The sequence below is a fragment of the Metopolophium dirhodum genome, chromosome 2 (genome assembly GCF_019925205.1).
Source record: "Metopolophium dirhodum isolate CAU chromosome 2, ASM1992520v1, whole genome shotgun sequence".
In the NCBI taxonomy this organism is placed as follows: domain Eukaryota; kingdom Metazoa; phylum Arthropoda; class Insecta; order Hemiptera; family Aphididae; genus Metopolophium; species Metopolophium dirhodum.
In genome coordinates, this window is record NC_083561.1 from 6,866,153 (window position 1) to 6,889,015 (window position 22,863).

At 28.9% G+C, this 22,863-nt stretch overlaps 1 protein-coding gene across 4 annotated transcripts in view; it reads left to right on the top strand.

Moving 5' to 3' along the window:
- LOC132938677 (5-hydroxytryptamine receptor) overlaps window positions 1–22,863 on the top strand; it is a 228,139-nt gene that overhangs the window by 151,096 nt on the left and 54,180 nt on the right. For all 4 annotated transcript variants that reach the window (XM_061005652.1, XM_061005653.1, XM_061005651.1 and 1 more), the window contains one exon: window positions 2,252–2,385. In XM_061005652.1, the coding sequence (XP_060861635.1) occupies window positions 2,252–2,385 (134 nt within the window). The remainder of the gene's footprint in view (window positions 1–2,251; window positions 2,386–22,863) is intronic.

Below are 22,863 nucleotides of genomic sequence, written 5' to 3' on the forward strand. Positions count from 1 at the left end.
ACACTACATTTAAATTATTATTATTATATATTGGTAGTTAATTGTCACTTTTCCTTTAAGATACTATATTTATTACAAACATTTATAAACTTGATAACTAATGTATCTATGTAATAGTCTTACCATTCTGAGCCGACAACAAAAAAATATACACTTTTTGTTTGTACTAATAACTTTGCCTATCTGATAAAATTGGCTTAAGTGAGTTTTAATATTTATAACGTTTGAAGAAAATATAATATATACATAATCATATTTTACTCTTTAGTTTTTTATCATTTTAGTTAATAAACAATGTAATTATAAGGGAAATTGTATATGTAATCAAAATGCAAAAATTAATTAAGAAATGAATATAATGGATCATACTTCCATAAATTTAAGTCTATTATGAGGAGTATATTATCATCGCAAATCTCTTCAGTTCATTGGTCTTATTATTCAATGTCTTTTGAATATTAGGTAGGTACGTTAACTCTTATAAATACAACACAAATTATATATTTATTAAGAAGAAAACTATGAAAATGAATAAAGTAGAATAATAAAATTAATTTGATGAAATAAAATAGTTATAATTTGACCTTTTTAACTTATATTTAATAGTTTCTAATAGTTCTGATCAGTGTCCAAACTGTACGTCATTCTGAATGAGATACTGTGCAATGACGTAAAACATAAAATTTTAAGTGGCTTAATGTTCTATTCCACTTCCTCAACATTGTAGTATAATATTTAAATATTTTCTTCATTTTGTTTCAATTTGTGAGAATAATTTGTATGCTAAGCAACTGGCCAAAAATGAAAAACTATTTTCAGATAGACACGAAAGTAGTAATGGCTAAATAAAATGGAAATAATACAAACTTTAAGATTAACCAGACGCAAGAGGCAGTATAGACAATAAAAGAGCTTATGGATAAAAATAAACGTCGATAATGCAATTCTCATTCGATTTAAGAATAAAATGTAAACATTATGTAAAATAAATGTTATTTTTTAGAGACTTGACAATGTGAAATTACATTATTATACAATTTATTACTGTCAAAGGATGTTTATATGGGGGAAATAAGTACAAATCACATCCGATTGAAATGTATAAGTAGGTATACGAATAAATTTATGCTCAGGCCACTGTGTGCTAAAATATCTACGCACGGTAAAATATATCATTGTAATTTGTGTGCTTATAGGTATTATCAAATATCTGAGGCTCATGGGATTGTCGTATTGCTTATTATCATAATAGTGCATTGATCGGCTGTTAAATCGTTCTATAACTACCTGCACTTTATACTACCATTTAGTAGGTAGCTTAAATAATTACCTATTACCAATACCATGATATAAGTAACGTAAAATAAGATTTAACTGCCGACAAACAAATCTATAGACTCTGCAGGTCATCTATAATATTTATTTTCCATGATAACTTTCCATTGATATTTATATTTTGTATTACCTGCTACAATAATTGTTGTTATCAAGAAATACAAGACATTAATTGTAATGAACAAATAAATTTAATTGGTTTTTTTTAATTTACTAGTGATAGTAAGACTATTTTTGTTTTCATTCAATAGTTTGAAACATTGCCAAAATCTTTAATTAAATTCGTGTACTCACTGCCCAATATAACAATATATTAACTCACATTTAAATTAATTATTATTCACTCGTTCCAGAATCGAATAATTATTTGTTTTTCTCGAGGGTTGAATTTAAATATATATAACAGTAACGTTCCGTTTCGTTCCTGGATGTTTTTAATTTTAAATAAAATTGATATTTTGTAAACAGTTTAAAATTAACTTAAATTACTAATGAACAAACTACAATCTATTTGAAACTTGAATTTTTCTGGAAGTATAAACCTACCGATATAACTCGTAGTAAATTAATATTTTTATAAATATAATATTATACAACTTTTTGTCTTTATATTACTATATTAGGCTTATAAACAGGTAATACATTTAACCACGAGGAGAAAAATTAATTTCCATGAATAATCCCGTGCCATTATGTTTGTTATTAAAAAAATAATAATCATTATTATTATTATTTTGTTTTTACCTAAAGGTTTAAAAACGGTAAAATACGAGATGGAATTCATAAACGCAATGCAATAAATTATTTATAGTATTATATCTATTGTTAAACATCATAAAATTCCAAAACTACCAGCATTGTTCTTTATATCTTGTATGTGAAATAAATTAAAATTACACAGTTATAATATTTGCAGGTAACGCGTTGGTGATTGCAGCAATTTTGTTGGAGAGGAATTTACAAAACGTGGCCAACTATCTCATTGTTTCGTTAGCGGTCGCCGATTTAATGGTAGCATGTTTAGTCATGCCCTTAGGAGCTGTTTATGAGGTATGTGCTGCATGATTCACAATTTTAATTTATTGTCAATTTTAATAAGTTTCAAATTTGAATATAATTTTGAACATTTATTTTACTATTAAGTAGGACTTGTAAGAGTAATTAATTCCAAGTTGTACTTGACCACAGTTCACAATACAGGAGTTTAGGTTTACCGATTGGGCTTATAATGAACTTTTCATATGAGCACCAATATTGTACTCGGTTCTTTTCAGGATGATAGAACAGTAGCGTTCTGTTATTTTTAGGATTGATAGACAAATTATTTCGCTTGGTTATTTCAGGATTGATAGACGAATAAATTGCGCTAGATAATAGACATTGGTCATTTAAATTTAAAATATATGAAAATAATATTTATTATATTATTTAATACTAACTTAGTTACTTTACTTAAATAAAATAAAAACATATAATAATTAACACCTAGGTGTTTTAAATATAATACAAATAAATGACTAAATAATAATTTAAATAAATGTTAAATTAAAAGTATCTAACATAATATAGTATACCATCATAGTGTTACCGCGTAATGTAAATTATTTTTACAATGCGTACAAATAATTGAAAAAAAAAAATTCATATTTTATTTTATAACAAACAAAATTATCTTGTTATCATATTACAGGTTAATATTAATTTAATATAATTTGTTATTATTATTATTGGTCGGTGATATGACCGACTACCGCAGTGCCACCGTCTCAATGTATCACAACCGTCTTTTTGTTGATTTTTTAATATATTTTCTACATAATATGTCTTCTAAGGGGGGAGAGCGAAAAAATGACCTTAGAAGGCCGTGGTTTGGACCTCCCTATTATAAACAACACAACTGGACCTGTAGCCTGTAGTATAAGAAAAATAGTATACTGTGAAATAATATCATTTATTGTAAGCATTCTAATCGACAAACTGTTTTGGTTAGAATAATCAACAAACGAATCGAAAAATACATAGATAGGTACTGAATAAATAATGCTCTAATGATATTGTAAATTAGAACTTTTAATTATTGATCGTTATTTTTTGATATGATGTGATATGATTAACTAATCTAGTACCTACCCACTAAATAAATAATAAAAATATTTACACCATGTTTTGTCTCGTACGCTCCTAGGCTAACGGTCAGTCATCGCTCAGAATCGTTTTTATTATACAATTATATTATATCATTGAATTCAAATTTGACACCATCCGTTACAGTGACCCAATTGTAACTTATTAGTATTCTAACCTACTGTACTATTGTGTACAGCAGAGCCACACCCACTTGCCTACCTTTTTTATGGTTATATATTTTTGTTAAAATAAAATATGCACACTCAATAATACAATACAACATAGGTAGTAATATTAATTTTGTTTAATAATTTATGATACCGACGATATAAGAAAAAATCTATAATAAATAACAGCTAGTTATCGTATTTAAAATTCTTATGAAAAGCAATATTAAACATATAAAATGTGTACTTACTATACATAATACTATTTAAAATAGATTAGAACCTTAACATATTTGGAGACAACGAATAATGAAGTATGTTATAATTTAGGTTTTAAATTATAATAACTGTTAGATGAAGTTTATAAAATTCGATAAACTAACTCTATAACGAAATATTTAAGAAACTTGTCGATACTAGTGAATAGTGATACATGTTTGAAATACATTTATAGAAGAGGTTTTCTGGGAATTAAAATAATTTAATCATTTTCATTCGCCATCAATCAGAGATCAATATAAGCAATTTCTACGTTATTTCGGATCACGAAGTGTATCTGATTGACAATTCTAGTTACGGTTGTATTAGATGAATAATATAAGCCCTGCGGAGTTCGTTCTTCAGCCACCACCACCTACCGCGACAGCCGAATGATCCATCAGATAAAACAGTAGACGCCTTTATTTTTTTTTATAAAATAAAAATTTCTTTGAAAGATGTAATACATCGATCGTAACTCTTGTCACACCCACGGAGATGATTATCCCCCAAGCTGTATGTATTACGTATTCGAGTCAAGTACACCCGCAAACTATATCTCAAGTTCGGAAAGTTTCACCAGTCCAGGACAATGGCCTTATGCGTAGAGGCATAAAAGACCGCTCATTGCTCGTGTGCGTGATAAATTTCCTTCAAAGATACGTATGTTGAAAAATAAATATAAATAATGCATACATATACATGACGTATATTGTAAATAATATAGATGTATATATATCATCATAGCATTTTTTTTTTGCATACATAACACTTGGAACGGTGATGGCTATTCAACTTTTTCTCCTTAAATTTTATTTAGACATTTATTTGAAAAGTTTCGACTTTAAGTTCAACAGAGCTTTTACATTTTATCCATGCAGTGTATTTTTAAAACTATATTTTGGTGAATATGTCCCCCTCAAAAAATTAATAAATTTAAAATTTGAATATTTCCTTCTCAAAAATTATATTACTAAACAATCTTTTTTTTTATTGTAATTGTATATATTATGTATTTATTACACCTTAAAAAAAAACATATTATTTAAGATTTTTAAATATTAACTTTATGTAGTCGTATACTCGAATAAAATAATACATTGTACTAGCTGTTCAAAATTTCAGATATACAATATTGCACGTTACAAATCAAGCAAGCGGAATAGGCAGAGGAGTGTTTTAAGAAATATTAGATAAAACCTAGACACTAAGATATATAGGTATCTTTTAAGCTGTTTAATAAAATAAAATTCATTTTTTAATCATTTATTTTAATACGGTAAAAGTTGAAGTGTCACTGATACATCACTCATTCAAATCCGGAAAAAGTAATTATTTTACTAACCTTTTATAGGTACTCAGCTTATGAAACAGATCCTTAGTAGAAAACATGAAGATTATCGCGACAACATAGGTCTTATTCGAACAGAACTTTCATTGCGGCTAAGTTGCTACTCGATCTCTTAACGGTCGTATAGATTTATTTATATTTAACAAACAAACGCAGTTTAAGGTAGCACTGCCATGTTGTTGTCAGCCAACTCTCCGATGAGATATCGTGATGATACGTGTCTGTGACACTCCAAAGATTAAAGGAAGTCTGCAATGAAAGTCCCGTCAAAATCAGTCCATTGATTCTAATAATCGAATGTAAATAATCAAAATGTCTATCTCTACTTCATTAATTGTTAAAAGTATAAGTATGTGTGAGCGAGGATAGATTATTTTAATGCAAGTCCAGTTTATATATATATCTTAAAAATTCTCAAATTAAAATTAAAAACTCCTTGTAAAATAAATTATGATAGTTGTTATAGCTATACATTATTAATAACCGTTTAAGAATGAGACATAAGAGCATAAGAAAATGGGGGGAACATTTTTTTTGATACAAACTTTTTCAAAATGTTAGCTTTTAAAAAATTAAGCTATTTGTATGTTTAGAGGCAAGATTTAAAATAAACTCATACGTAACAGTAATCATATATCATATATAACATTAATACTTTATACTAATAATGCGTCATTAAAGTAACGCATAAATCGGACATTAGTTTCAATTCTGAATAAAAGGTAAAAGAAAAAAACATTTTTTTTTGTTTTTATTGATCATTTAAGATACGTTTAATAGTTTAATTCTCTCAATAAGATTCACATAATAGTGGAACGTTTTGGACCAAGAGGTGTATGCTCTATTTGAAGGTGATTTATAATGGTCCCCCATTTCTTTTTGGCCTGGGTTTCGCCATATTAGAATGTTGTATTTTTACTGTATTGAGTTTGGTGATTGGTTTTTCTCAATGTTTTTGACATTTGAGATTTAGGAATTGTTGTATTTGTTTATTTTTATCCGTATATATTCTAATTTATAAAATTGGAGTGTCGGTAGAAGTGGCCACTTTCTAAATTACTTGATGTACTTATTAATTACCATTTATTCCTATTAGGAAAAAAATGGAACTATGTGTCTCTAATGGCATTTAAGTCAAACTGATATATTTTCCAAAGAAAATTAAATACAATTCAAATAATATTTAATCTTCATTCAATAGGTTATGAAATATACCTAGAGCACAATTATGTAGGAGATTTAATTACATATATTTAAAAATCCAAGTGTTTTATTTTCATAAATTATCTTCATATTCCTTTGTTTAGATTAACGAGAAAAACTTTTTTTATAAATATTATATTAAATTATATATATATATATATTTAGGAGGAGGTTTGGAAAGTTATTATTCTTAAAGAATGAAAATTACAGTGTAAAAAGTTATCTGTTTAAGGAATTGTGAGTTGTGTGACTTCGCTCGTTTCAACGTAAACTTCTTAAAGAATTTTTGATTAATGTAATACATATACATATATATATATATATATATAATATACGCATATATATTTTAAATAAATAATAAGATACACTTCATTTGAAAGTGGGTGTGTTATAATTTAAGAATAAAAACAATTTTGATTACAAAACAAAATTAATTATCTTTATCTTTGGAATTTTTTTTTTGTAAGTAATGATTACTAATTATAATTATATATAGTGGACAAACTATAGTAATTTAATCTTTTGGAACCAGTACAGCAAATCGAAAATATTACACTGTGTTCAATCTACATAAGCAACCCATATACTCGTATCATAAACTTTAAACTGCTATATAGATGGTCTGTTTAAAAATAATTTAGTAACGTTAAATATTTCATAAAATTTAAGTTGACCCAAACTTCGGATAAAATGTGAAAGTTCATTAAAGTTTCGTTTTATTTAACGGTAAATGTCATTACAGTCATAATTCAAAACGCAATTTTAAAGCGAAACCTATTAAATGAAATAAAACAAAGAGTTAAAGAGACGCATTTTGTTTCCAAATGAACCATCACGCATATATATATATAATGTTATAAATATTATATAATTACGCGGCATCGGGGCAAACGCAGAGCCTAAAACTATGTCATATTTCGGCGGTGCACCCACTGCCTATAACACTGCCGGCACGAGATAACGCGAGATGGGTTACCGTGATATCATAATACCTATAATGTTATAATGTATAGACATGATGATATTGTCGGACACATTATTAGAACCACTTGAAAAATCGTCGAAAAAGTTTTACCGATAATACGTACGTAAATACACATAATATGTGGTAATAGTACTCGGAAACTTCTCTCTGCAGCGCCGCGGCACCGAAACTCCGTCAGCCAAGTCCGGAGTCGGACTCGTCGCCGCGGGTTTACCGAGGTTCGCCGGGCCGGCCGCGCGGAGCCAAGCCGATGGAAATAACGGTCGGTCGGAACGATACGCCTCCTCCGCGAGAGGTGCCAGACACACCGAAGTTCGCCGGTGATAAAACCACATTAATCAAGCTGATGGCAACAACAAAGCGACCAACTTTCGTAAACGCTTACACCGCGCCAATGTCGGAGCGGAGAGGCGGTTGTAAGCAGTATAATAGTATAATGCGGTACGGCGGCGGTGGCGTCGGAGGCGTATTGTACGTGTGTCTCCGCGCGGAGTTTTCAAAATCGTTCCCCGGCGCTGTACCCCCCCCCTCCACCCATCACGCCCCCTCGTACAGGCGCACCGCCGATTCACGTCATCTCTTCGACCTCGAACTCGCACAATGGTTTAATTAACAAAACGAACCGCCGAAACGGTTGACCCACTCACACACACACACACACGCACACACGGTGAGCTCATAAACAAATACGTCTCCGCGATGACTACCCATCACGTCGAGGGCTCTCTGTCAACGTTTCGCCTCGTTCCGCCCGACACGACCACGGCGACTGTACGACATATTATTATTATTATTATTATTGTTTACACAATCGTAGGTGGAAGTTTGTTAAAATGTCTTTGTGCGGTGGGAGGGGGTTTGCTGGTTTCCAAATTGTTCCGTACACGGAACGCGTGTGACACAAAACTACGAATAGCGATTTATCTTAGGTATATATCATTACATTAATATGTATCATAATATACACATGCGACACGCCTACACATGCCAACATATACCACTCAGATCGTTCGGTAAAAATAGCTGTAATATTGCATTATGCCATTATTGCCCATCATATCCGCGCTTTTGATGTAATATAATATTGCATAGCGAAGAAGTACGCAAATACGTTCCAGAGTAAATAAGACCATTTCAATAATGAAATTTTCCATTTCCATACGCTACGTGCGGATATTAAAGAAAAATTGATCAAATTAAAGTTCCATGTCTACTATATTTACCGCGAATGTATAAGTATAAAAAAATTAGTGATATTATCGTGCAATATATATATTTTTAACGGGGACTAAGACCACTTTAGTCGCATTTTGTGTCCAGCAAGGGTCACATGATAGGCGTGTACACTTTTAAAAGGTTAGTGTTGAAGAGATGGTGCAGGAGACGAAGTAGAAGAGAGGAAGAAGAAGAATAAGACGACGACGACGACTATGACGAGGAAAAAAAAAACACCGAGCAAAAGGAAATCAGACGACAATACGCGAGCGATCGTAACAGCAGAAAATTCAATTACCATTGCGCGGCCGTCATTCAACACATGCGAACTCGCTGGATAATCGAATACAAAAGGCACGGTGGTGTGGTTTCCGAGAAATTATATATTTTCTTCGCAAAATCAATACACTATTTGCTATAATAACAATGGATATATTATTATTATATACAGTATGCTTGATAATATTTTTTACATAACACGATTGGGTTTATTTCTTGAAATTATCGGTATGGTTATAAACAGATTATAATGATCCAAAAAAAGGATGGCACAATGCTATTATTTTTCACCCGCAGCAGACTACCAGATAATATTTTAAGACTTCAGACATCGGTAATCTATTTATTATATTATCATAATATCGACTACATATAATACCGAAAATTACTATTCAATAACGTAAAACTATTCTGCAGTATCCTTTTTTATTTTATATTTTGGTTTTTATGATTTTTTTTATATTTGAGACGATTTATTATTAATACATAGCTTAAACGTAGGCAGGTAGTTATGTCTACGCTGACCATCAATATTACCTTTCTTGGACTGAAGGTTATTCCTTTAAACTTACCTCTCTGCAGGATGTATCGCGGGGATAATAAATGTTACCACACCGATGAGTAAATGTATCTTTAACATTATTCATATCGTTGATATTTTTAATAAATTAGAAACCCTTTACGTCTATATGTATCTAAATATTTAGTTTTAGTACTTTAGACATACACTTTACACGATTAATTGATTTCATCGTTAAAAATGAATAATATTTCAAACTAAAGTATAATCTTAACGCTCAACAAAAATGGTGATACAATTTTCAATAAATACGTATACGTTGCAACTTGCAAGTATAATAGTATTTATGTTAAAAGAACAAAGATCAACCACGCTACATATTTTAAAGTTCAACACGCCTACTTACCTTCTTTTAATCTACATTATTCAGTCTCTTCCTGAGTCATCTTAAAAATGAGTAATGACTTTAGCACTTACAAAAAAAAAAAAATGAAATAATAATATTTTCAGAAATGATATTTAAAAAATGCACACACAAACAAATTATAAATAAAGATTACATAAAATTATACATTTCCAATAAATTAAAATGCATGAATTAAATTTAATTAATTCAATCTAAATCTAAGTAACCTTCTAGGATATATTTAAGTTATTACATACATAAAAACACAGTGAACTGTATATATTATAGGAGGTTTGAAACAAAAGGTTAAAAAAAATAGTATATATTTTTCTGAAAAATTATTTATTTTTTTTAAAGTTTATGTACTTACATGTACATACAAATACAGGAAATTTGGACGTATTTACCATTTGTCCATTTACCTATACAATATGTGTTAGGATAATATAATATAGATTTATTTAAATTTAATAAGTTTAAATGTAACATAATAATTAACTGTAGAAAATGTCAATTATCGACCCATTCACAACTACCTTTATATCAAATTCTAAAGGTTCATGAATCATTTTTTTTTTTTTGGTATTAGTTACTATACGGTTTAATTCATCTCTATCCATTTGAATATAACTTTTATTCATATCAAAGTCATGACTATTATTTATTACCTATACAATTAATACTCATTGAAGTTTGTTAGCGTTATCATTAAAATAATTAAAACTATTTTGTTTATTGCTTATTATATACATTACTCATATTGAAATTTATATTAGATTTGAATATTGTGGACTTATTTAAATATTGTTATTTTTAGTTAGTTTCTTGTTGGTCACATAATATATGTCGAGTAAGCACAAAATACGTCCCTAATGCTGAGGATAAATAAATACGAAGCTATATTTACTTCATATTTCAATACATTTTATAGTATTTGGATAATATTTTATAGTTTTTGCATTTTTGTAAATATTTTACGAAACATTTTGATAGAAATCTAAAACTGACTACAGTTTAACGGTAGGAAAAAATAAATAACAATAAAATATACATAATATATATTTTTATTATAAAAACTATAGATGCTTATAGTGCTTACTATATTTCTTACCTTCGAATATTAAATTACATTAGTCATTATAGTAGTAAAAGTAAAAGGTAAACACTTAAACACTATAATATAGGTACCTACCATCGTACAGCCTTTACATTTTAAACTTTAACAATTAAAAGACCTAGAGAAAAAAGTTTGAAAGTTTGAAAAATTATTGTGTACGGGACTTGATACTTGAATTTTATTCAGCGAAAGAGTAGTTACTACAGATAGGTTCATCCAAATTTGTTTAGATGTTGTTTATTTTTAAATTTTATATGAGCGTATCTGTCCATGCGTTTGGTACATAACTGTATATCTCATGGACTTGTTTAATGGATATAAATTAATTTAGTAGATTAATAATAACTATGGTAATATAATATTTTTCATAAAGTCTAAAATATTATTATTTTAAAATTACTGCAATCTTATGATTAAGTATTAAATTTAAAATGTACATGTTAAATTTTATTGTACAATATATTTCTGTATTAGTATCGAAATGGATAAATATAGGCTTAATCAAATATATGCAAATATCAATTCAAAATTGTATAAACGTATTATACCTCTTGAACTAATGTGTCTGTCAGAATATAGACGCGAGTTTAATTATAACAACTGGCTTGGTGTTAAACTACTCGAAATTCAATTGTAATTTTGGTTGCTACAAGTTTTCAGATTATTAAATTTAATGGAATATTCAACTTTCACAGACATTTATATAGGGTTGTTGCCGTAGTTTGATTAAGATAATCATTTAACTTTATCTTACGAAATATGAACTACAAAGTCAAAATGATTCTTCACAGTGATATACCTAGTTACTTTACTGTAAGTTATTGTATACAACATCAAATATTGTGTTCTTTGACTTATATTTATTTTGACGCAACACTGAGACCCGATCCAATGTCCAATAAACTTTTTAACTTTCTACATTAACTAATTCTTTAATCCACAAAACGAGACATAAATAAGTAGCTTAAATATAAAAGTTTATAAACACTTAAAGTTTCAACAGTATTTGGTTAACAGTCTACTGAACGAACGCCCACAACGTGCGATAAACTTAGTAAAATCTTCCGCCTGACAACGATATGATTAATCGCTCTTTTGCTTTTTTCTCCTTTTAGAAATTGCAAGATGATTAAGTGATATTTTGAAATTTATTTGAACGCTGTATGTTTTATTTCAAAATTAAATAGCCCACTGTATTAGTTAAATATAAGTTCGATGTAAACATTCAATCATCAATCGCCTCATGCTATATTTTTCACGCGATTATCTACTCTTAGTGGTCGTGCGATATCCAAAACATTTTATATCGATTTATGTTTAATCACTGTTTTATTTTTATCCACTAACATAAGTTTTAGTAGTAGTAGTATAGTTTGACTAATTTCTTCGTTCAGAGTCAATTTTAATTTCATGCCACGGTAATCACACAGCCTTTAACCAGCATGTTGCAATTCGCCGCACGAAAAACCATTACACCGTCCACACTGTACAACTTCAAGAGAAATCACACAGCATCTTATTAATAAATTTCCCGTCTGGGGCTTGTGTGATTATCTTGGCATGAAATGAAACCGGACTTGAAAGAAATTACTTCTGCTTATCGGTGCATTATTAATTATGTATGTTTTTATATTGTGTAGTAAAAATGCGCATTGATATATTTAGATACAAAGTGATGCCTTCTGGAAATAATGAAGTTGATGAGTGATGACTTTATACAAGTAATACTACTATTGCCTATTGGAGAATTATAATAATAAGATACGGATACGTGGTGATACTGAGAACAACTGAAATTAATAATTCTTTTTTTTACGTTGAACAAAAAGAGCTTTGAAAAAATGTTTTTTTTTTTTTTAAATTACTGTTTTATCAAAATCGCTTTCCTTTCGCCGCATTCAGTTTTATATTATTCTTTAATTAGACGCAATATCATGGATGTTCACCGTGTGTCGTCGTTGACCGGAAGAGTATATCGTTATCCCAAATGAAAAAAACGTTAAACAACTTTAGGTTTCAACAAACACACAGCTACGTCGCCGGTTTAGAGCTGTTTTAAAATCCATCTCCGTAATGAAACATCGAATACATTACTATATTCCTACCCATTTCCATCCCACCACAGTTCCACTTATTCACTGGCCCTGTACAATACCGAATCAGCTGGCACCTGAAATACTATCCAACGACCACTTAAATATATCTTGCCTGTCCACTGCAACTAATATACTACGTAAAAGTAGTATGTATAACTTTTTTAAGACACTTATAATAGTAAAATAAAAATAAAAAATCTATTTAAGTTTTTTGTTCTCAAATCTACGTTTTATTTATTATTTATTTCATATCGTATAAAACCTAATCAAGGAAACACCATTTATATTGCAATATAGGTAATTTATAATTCTCGAAAACTGTTATTTTGATTTCAAACTTGTTATGTTAATTTGTATATTAATAACTGGACGAGGGTCGAGGAAATGTAAAAAACATAAGTTTTAATAAACTCTATTCAAATATAATGCCTATACATAATGATTACATTTACTATGAATGCAGTTGTGTTTTGTAGCAATGCTAAATAGGTTTATATTATTTTTATATCTAAATGTTAATTATGAATTAGTAATATTTAGTTTTTCGGTAAAAATTAAATTTAACAGTTTAAGTATGAATTGCGTATTGTAAGGCTAGTCTAACTTTATATAACATGTAAGCATATTAATAAAAATATGGTTAGATTTGTTTACTATACTGAACGATAAAAAAAAACAAAAACTTATATTGTTTTAAAAGTTAAAAAGAAAGAAGAAACAATGAATCATATATTATATGGTGGCAATAAATAAATTGTTATTTTATCTGAACGTAAAAATATAAATCATATTTTTGTATTTAAAATAAATAATAATAATAATAATAATTAACCACATATTATAACTGACTTATTATACATGCAAATATACACAAAACTGCTTAAATTACGAGTGTTGTAATTTTGAATTTAACTACCCATTATTTTTTTAAACTTAATAGATAATGGGAAACAATTTTTTGTATTAAATTAATAAAATAAGCCAATTATCATTATTCTAAGAGGACGCTAAATCCACATTTGTGGCCTCCAAATTAATATAAATGTAAAACATAACAAAAACATAGGCAAAAACTGTTTTGCGTGGGTAAGATTGAATTACTCAGGCTGTAGCCCAAGTTAAGCAACCAAATTTACACACTCGAAAGTGGAGAATATTGAATTTGCAACGTCGTTTTTAATTTTACGGTATCACCATTACGAAAAAAGTTCTTGTTGTTTAAAAATTCATTATTTTTGAGTTTTTCAAACTTGAATAACTATTTTTTTAGTTTTGATTTAGTTTTGAAAAATAAAAACAACGTTGCACAGTAAATATTCTCCTCTGTATATTATGTGAAAATTGGTTCGCTTAGCTTGGACTTTAACCTGAGTGGTTCTTATCCGCACAAAACAGTTTTTGGTATAGAATAAATATTTTGTAAGATAGAGACAACACACGCCGGTGTAGCGTCCTCTTAAATATTACTAAAGAAAATTTTGTTTATAAAATATTATTAAACATGGTTAATTGATAGTTTATTTATATTTATTACGTTTCAAAACAAAAATAATAATCCATAAGATATAAATTACTGTATTCATGATTTTTCTTTAATATCGGTGTTTGAAACTAATAATCAATATAATGAAAGTTGTATCTAAGTATGGTTTGAAAATTTAATATTTTTTTAGAATAGTGATTCAGTGTTACGGGAAGCAATACATGTGATTAACAATGCTACAAATTACAATGCTGTCTTGTCAACATTGTTCGTAATTATATATTGTATATTTTTCAATCTTATGTTAACACTTAACTATTAGAATAAAAGAATTTTACTTCACGACCGAAAAATAAAGTGTTCATGAATAATAAAACAATTATGCTTAGAAAATATACTTAAGAGCCCATTCAAAATTGTGTGTACATACATATGACAAGCGACAATCTCAATATCTATCATAATATTTTAATAGTTTAAAATAGGTATCTCATAAAATATATTACACTGTCTTCTTACTATTATTTAAAAACTAACATCGTATACTACGCATAAAATATTAATATACATAAATCGTAAACCTATCAATATAATATTATAATAGGCAAAATTTGAATTCTTATATTTAGTATATTAATTCACAATCTAATATATTATCGATTTTTTATTTCAATTAGTCAGTTACACTAATATACCATATAATGTAGGCAGATTCAAAATATCTAAGGAAATATATGCATAAGTTAGTAAATAAATTGTACAAACTATAAACCATTAAAATATGCTTAATATAAGTAGCATACTACTTTCTGCAGAAACCAAAAGTATATTAAATACTAACTAGAAACCGTTATTTTATTTAATGTTAATTGTCCAATACGATATTGTTTTTTTTTTTGAAAAATATCAATTCTTTTTTACTTTCATTGGGTTATATAATTCATAAGTTCAACAGTTGCATCGGGTTTCTAAAAGAAATATACCATCAATACCGATATTTTATTCCAACACAAATATAAAATTTAAAATTTAATTGATGAATAATATAAATAACAGACCCTTAATTGACTATAATTATTCAAAACCATTCTTATCGCATGGATATTAAACAAATATATATTAATAATTTAAGAAATATTGTTTAGATTAATTGTTTGGTATGACGTACATGGTACGTTATGTATAATTATACTATATTCCAAAATAAATTTAAAATATTATAAAAACTAGATTAATTAAAATAATTTTATTAAAAAAAAAAATAAATAAAAATAGAGGAACCAATTTGAATTAAAACCTACCTACCTAATTATAGTAATACATATAATATTATGAAATCAACAGAAACATTATATTAATTTGAACCATTGTAAATATATTTTGCGATACGTCCCTAAATATTATTATTTTTTTTTTTATTTTATTAAACAAAGTCCGCGGCAACTGTGGCTATTGGACTGAAATTATTTTACATTATTGTATACTACATACTACTATACATTTCTTATACATTATACAATAAAAGGTTATATGTTAGACATAAATACATTTTTAAATTTTGTTAATTAATTTTGAATTATAGATAAATTTTAGAATACTTTTGACGTTGCGTGGGTCTGGGTTCAGTGACTCGGAGAGCTGGTCTGGTAGGTCAGCTTCTCTCCTGGCCTTGTCAAATCTCCGACATTATTATATTTTTAAATAAATGTTACATTTCCCTACTCCTATATTTAATTTGGTAGAAAATATCACAAAAAAATTCGTGTATAATGTCTATAATAATGATGTACAATGTACATATATATTAAATAAAACATAAATCAGCATTATTATAGGCTGAAACTCAACAGTCCATTAAATGTGGGTGCTAAATATACTTAATACAATATAATATGTTTAACCGGCAGATAGATAATATTATTATTGAGATACTAAACTGAACACTGCGCAATTTAATGTTATGCTTCGGTGGCAAAACTAAAATGGTTTAAACAGAATAAAAAAGATCCAGTGACTCAGAAGATATTTTTTTAATATAAATAATAATAATGAATACTCCACGGTTTTATGGTGTTTGCATACGGGCCACGGGAGCATGGTATACGACGCGCGTGGGGATGGAAAGGATGCGTTGCACTCAAACCACCGACGTGCACAGGTCTGGCGATTTTAACACCGGAAGCTTTTGGTGGAATTATTCGTATCAGCGAACCCGAACATTCGTCTGTTTTTGTATCCGTCCAAAGTTATTATCATCCCACCGTGTACACTCATAATAATAATGTGTGCACGAATTAAATTAACGTTTTGCTTTTAATCGTTTTTTGCGCACCACTCTGCACCCCTCCAACGACGATCAGCATCGTACAAAACCTTTGATCCTTGTCCCCCGCCACTCATGTGACGCAGCTTCGGTGATGCGGTACCCTGCCCCCGTAATCTATCAAGGCACGTAAATCATCATTCAAAATTACACTGTCGAACATGACCCAGAAACACTTTACCACCTCCGTCGTACATTAAACCCTTGATTTTTCGCTGCACTGCTATTGTTGCGTAGTGTTCCCTCCTAACGCGCCTACTTAAGTGCCATTCGAGTTCAATGATCCATGATCCGTTGTATCAATTAACCACAGTTAAACAATTCCGAGAGTGTCCTTCAGAGGAAATATATCATGACCTCTGAGCACCAATGATGTTTCTGAACAATTTAAATTATTTCGTTGATGAGTAAGTACCCAGTGGCGCACACGGGAGGGTTCAATGGTAGCAGTTGCTACCCCTGATTTTTTGTAAGTGGGTGGGTGGACCCCCTGGCTCCAAAATATTTACATGATAAAAATTCTACTATCCGTATGAAAATATTGAAAATAAACTATTGAATAATAATTATAGGTTATAGCCATTAGTCTATTAGCCAATATAGAAGTAACCGATTTAATAAGCTACCCCTATTTATTTTTGAGTGTGCGCCACTGTAAGTACCTATATACGTACAATTTCAGCTTGAAAAAAAATTAGATAAAATTTATGTGTCACACTTCGTCTCCGTTGAATTATATGACGGCGAACAATTCATCGTTTAAATATAAAACAGTAAAAATGTATGACCTCTATGTAACATATTCTGCTTTCGCTAACATTATAGAACCTATACAACAATCGAAAATCGTAATATTATGTACCTACCTATATCTAACAATTAAAATGATTACAACTGAAAACTTAATATAGACATTTTATATTGTCAGAAAATCAAAAACATGTTCTAGGGATAGACAATAGTCCTCGGGTATATTATATTAGATACTAGTCGTCCTACCCGACGTTATCCTGGCCAAAGATTTGTATTTTTAATAAATATATTTTTACAAAATATATATGCCATATTTTTTTATTTTTTATAATACACCTGATCTCACACCATCTGATCCCTGATTTAATGATAATGTAGCATTCTAATAGTGAAAGAATTTTTGAAATCAGTTGAATAGTTTTGGAGTTCATTCGTTACAAACATACAAATCTTTCCTCTTTATAATATTATATAATAATATATAGTATAGATTGATTTCGGGTAATCTTAAGACATAACTATATACAATATAATATATAGATGTATACTAAACAGATTAGTGAAAATAATTGTTTGTCTAATTTAATTTAACCGTTGATGTTTTTTTTTTATGTATTTCACCAAATAACCCTAAAAAACTTTATTTGAAATATAAATTAAATCAGTGTGCTAATATATTTTGTAGTATCATTATTCATTAATATCATAATACTATAAGGCTGTTAACACTAGCTGGAAAAACAAACTACTCATTTTTTATCAAATACTACGTGACGTGGCTAGGGAGAACTACCTACATCACGAAATAGACATGCGTTAATAGGTCAAAAAGTTCACCGGAAAATACATTTTATGAATAGTAAACATGAAAAGCCTATTGGATTTATCAGTGTATTCAGATTCATAAGCTAAAGTTTAATATGTAGGTCATACGTTGGAGTTTTCGAAGTAGTTATAAGCGAATTATAGGGGAATTGTAATCACGGGTCACTGGGAAAAATATTAATCCGAGTTCATATTTCATAATATTATGGACAGAAAACATTATAGGAACGTACGCTGCGCCTGACAATACTATTATACAATATGATTGTATATATAGGTACGGTTTTCCCAAACGTCTTATTCGTTTTCCACTTTTCCGACACGAGTTTTCGTTATGACGTCAATACATTATACATAGGTATTCACCCGGGAAAGACGTCATCGTAGGTATATGGCTTAACTGATACATCACTCGGAGTCGGAGCAATAAAGTTCCCGCTCGCGAATCAGCGCATCCTCAAACAAATCCTGAACCACAGCTAACCGTTTAATTATTTATCGCGGTTGACAATAGCAGGCTACGGCGAAAACAGCACGGTGGAGTTCATGTTTCCTACACACATATATATATAATAATTATATATGCATATAAACACCTACGACTCGCGAGCATTGCAACGTTTAATTGCAAGTCAAACGAGTGTCGTCGCATTAGTCACTACACAAGACTCGGCGCTCGTAGTCTCTGTATGTATAATGATATATTTTAATATATACAACAACCAAAAATCGTATAATACATTGATTCGAACACTCTCGTCGTCTGCCGCTATAAACTCATCAAACGTGACTTGTGAAATGGCAGCCGACTATATAATATACAGTTATAGTTGATTCGCACGCAACTTTATTTTACCACAGTCTTTATTCCATTTTTCGGTGGAACATCCTATTGTGTCTCTGATTGTGCTGATTTAAATACAACGTCGATGTTGTAAGTGATAAACATTTAACGATACGAACTCCATCTGTTCCGTTCTCACACACAATTGTTGATAAAAGTATTTTTATTAACCTGTAAAGTATATGTTTATTGTCTTCTTCGACGTAGGTAATAAAAAGAAACAACGCAATATCCAAAAACAATAATTATTTCAAGCTGCGTCTCGTCATCCTATATTCCTGTCATTCAATCTCCCCAGCCGTACCTGATACGTTGGTAAAAACAAATAAATGACCAGCTTTCTAGAGGATTTTAAATTTTAAATCTTTCACAAATCCTCTAATATTACTATTCACCAAAGTAATACCTGACCTTCTGGAAAAATATTGACCTATTTATATTAAACTTCTTAATAAACGAAAATGACTTAAGGAACTATCCTAATATACAGTAAAACATGATATACAATTAATGAACTAACCTTGTACTTATAACCAAAACCTATTTTACTCAATAGGTACTCATATTCACATAAGTATAATATCCCTGGTAATAAAGTAACTAATTAAACTAAACATCAACAAAATAATACTGCACATAGTGTCCAGTTTAGCAGCTCTTTCAAATTTCTGTTGGAATTTTCTACATTCTATTGCTAGTATTAATAAAATTACATTTTATTAACAATATATCCTCCTGAGACACAATACCTACTACTAATGCACATTTTTATAATAACTTAAATAAAATAAGTAATAGTTTTATTATAGTCGTTGAATACAACGCCAATCATCAAAGTTAGTTTACCGGACGAGCAACTCACTTGGCTTTATCCATCATAACTTTTTAAATGCAAAACGATTTTAAAACACTTATTCCCCCAAGACCTACTTATTGGCCATCCTTCCTTTTACAAAACTCAGACATACTTGACATTTTTGACGCGGAAATTCCCTCGGGTTTATACTGTTCTACTGATAATATCATCTACTTTGATCATCCTCCTGTACATCCAATACTCAATGACTATATAATCGAATCACCAAAAACCTTCCAAAATTGTTCATAATACCACCGATCAATATAAATTTCAAACCTCGTGTAACAAGGAAATCATATTTCATTTTTAGCTAATAACCACTGATTTTTCAATAAAATATAAAATGATCTTTGAAAAATAACGAACCAAACACTATGATATAAATATTATATAACCACTCAAAAGACTTCACAAAGTTAGAATAGTTTCAATTTTGTATAATGTGATCAGAAGAAATCTAAATTATGTAAAAATCATCTTTATGACATTTTCCAACTTTACTCCGACATAATTATACCTGAAAATATAAATACTGTTCAAATGCTTCCATCATTCCTTCTTCCCATTCATTTAAACAACGCCATATAAATAAATAATGTTATACTGGCCTTTCGAAAATCAAAATACCCTCTCGAAAAAATTTCAAAACTTAATAGGACAAAATTTAATCACAGCACAAGTAGCACAACAATATTACAAAAACTAGCTATTACTATTCTTCCTCACATATTCAATGTGATATTGAGACTATCTTACTTTCCAATTCTCAGGGAGGTTCTGTAAAATGTTATTAATTCCAAATCCAAACAAACCCTTCGGATCCCTTACTTCTAAGTTCTAATACAGAGATGAGCGTAGGTATATATCATCTTTTTTCTCCAGAGTACTAGGGACTCGCGCTCAATCGTATTCTCCCCTTTATCTATACAAATAATATTTTTCTTAACTTCCAGTCTAGTTAAATCATTAAACTATTCGCCCAAGTCCATAGTGGGTTTTTATTTTTAATTTGTGCATTTCTTGTTATCTCACCGGATTTTGATAGAGTATGCTACGAGGGGCTGCTATATAAATTAATAAATTCTTACCACCAACTTATTACCTACTCCAAGAATTGTATATTGACGACGGGCATGTACCTGCCATTTCCACCAACATTTAAAATTACCCTTTCCACCACCGCCCTTTTCTGTCGATTAAAAAAAAAAAAATGTTTTATTTCCGTTTCTGCCAATATTTCTATCCTTTGGTAAAATGATTATATATTCTATATTCTATGCTAATTTTTGGAAGACATTTTGCATTTTTTGTACCCACCTATAATAAAAAATCAGTATTAGAATTTTTATAATAATAGTTGAATGTTGCAACAAAAACAGCAAAATGTGATTATTTTTAAGGTATCTATATTTAAATTTTAAATCGTATAGTTTCAACTTGAAATAATTTTACATGGTTTGTAGGACAAAGTTTAACATTTAAACAAATTTAACAACAAAAATATAATAATAATTATCAGCTCGAATAATAAAAAGTCACTATACATGGGTATTACATAATATTTATTTTGTTCTGTTTGTTCAGCATAAGGCTCTATACAAAATAATTATTATGTGAACTGTAAAGATTGTATACAACCTGTGTTAAATTTAAATAATAGGAAAATTACATTATCTTTGATTTTTAGTTGTTTTACAATATTTTTATCATATAGCAGGTAAATTGGTGGAAACAGGAATCAACCATTTTTTTATATTGGTGGAAACAGATAATTGTCTTGATGACCGATACATTTAAATCCATTATGCAGTGTTGTAAATAACGCTTTGAAAAGTATTTCAGTAGTATTAAAAATATTAGGTACTCTTATTATCTAAGGATTTTCCCCCAAAATATCCAATGTGAAAATTACGGTAACTTCAAAAAACCAAACCTACAAATTCCCCGCTATACATAACTTATAGCACCATTTTATAATTATTTGTTCTTGAACATTTCAGGTTGACTAATATATTAAAATGATAAATATTCTTCTTCATTAAACATTATTTTTTGTATGAGTTGATGGGATAAATTACAAAAAATAATTATCTTGCGTAGATTTTTAAATAAATATTTTATAAACTCATTGTATAAAGTGTTCAGTGTATATTCATGAATATTTAAAGATTTTTATACAGTTTTTTTTTTGTTTTTTATCTACCAAAAACAACAATATGAATATCCAATCCGTAAGTCATATTTCTTATCTTATTTTATTTGCATTTTGCCAACGTTGCAAAACAAGTAATTTAAAATAAATTAATCTTATCAAATTTGATATTTTTTAAAAAGTTGTAGTTGAATATAACTCATAAGTATTTTAGATTTTGAAAGAAGTGAGTAATGTATTAGTTTACAATAATGTTATCGTTGTATAATGTATATTGTTCAATACACATTACTTAGTTCATTTTAACTTTAGAGTGAAACTTTTTTGACTACGACCTTCAAAAATCGAAAATCAATTATTAATTTCCACTTTGTGAATATACTTTTACGGTTTTCTACCCATTTTCTCTAAGCTCGAGATTATCCTAACAACAACTCACTGTTGAAAATATTGTGAAAGAAATGTCAGTAAGTGCTTTCTCAAAATGTTTTTTTTTTTTTAACGTGATGATCAGTCATTTATTTTTAATTTATTATTACAACACATCACTATACTACTTTACTCG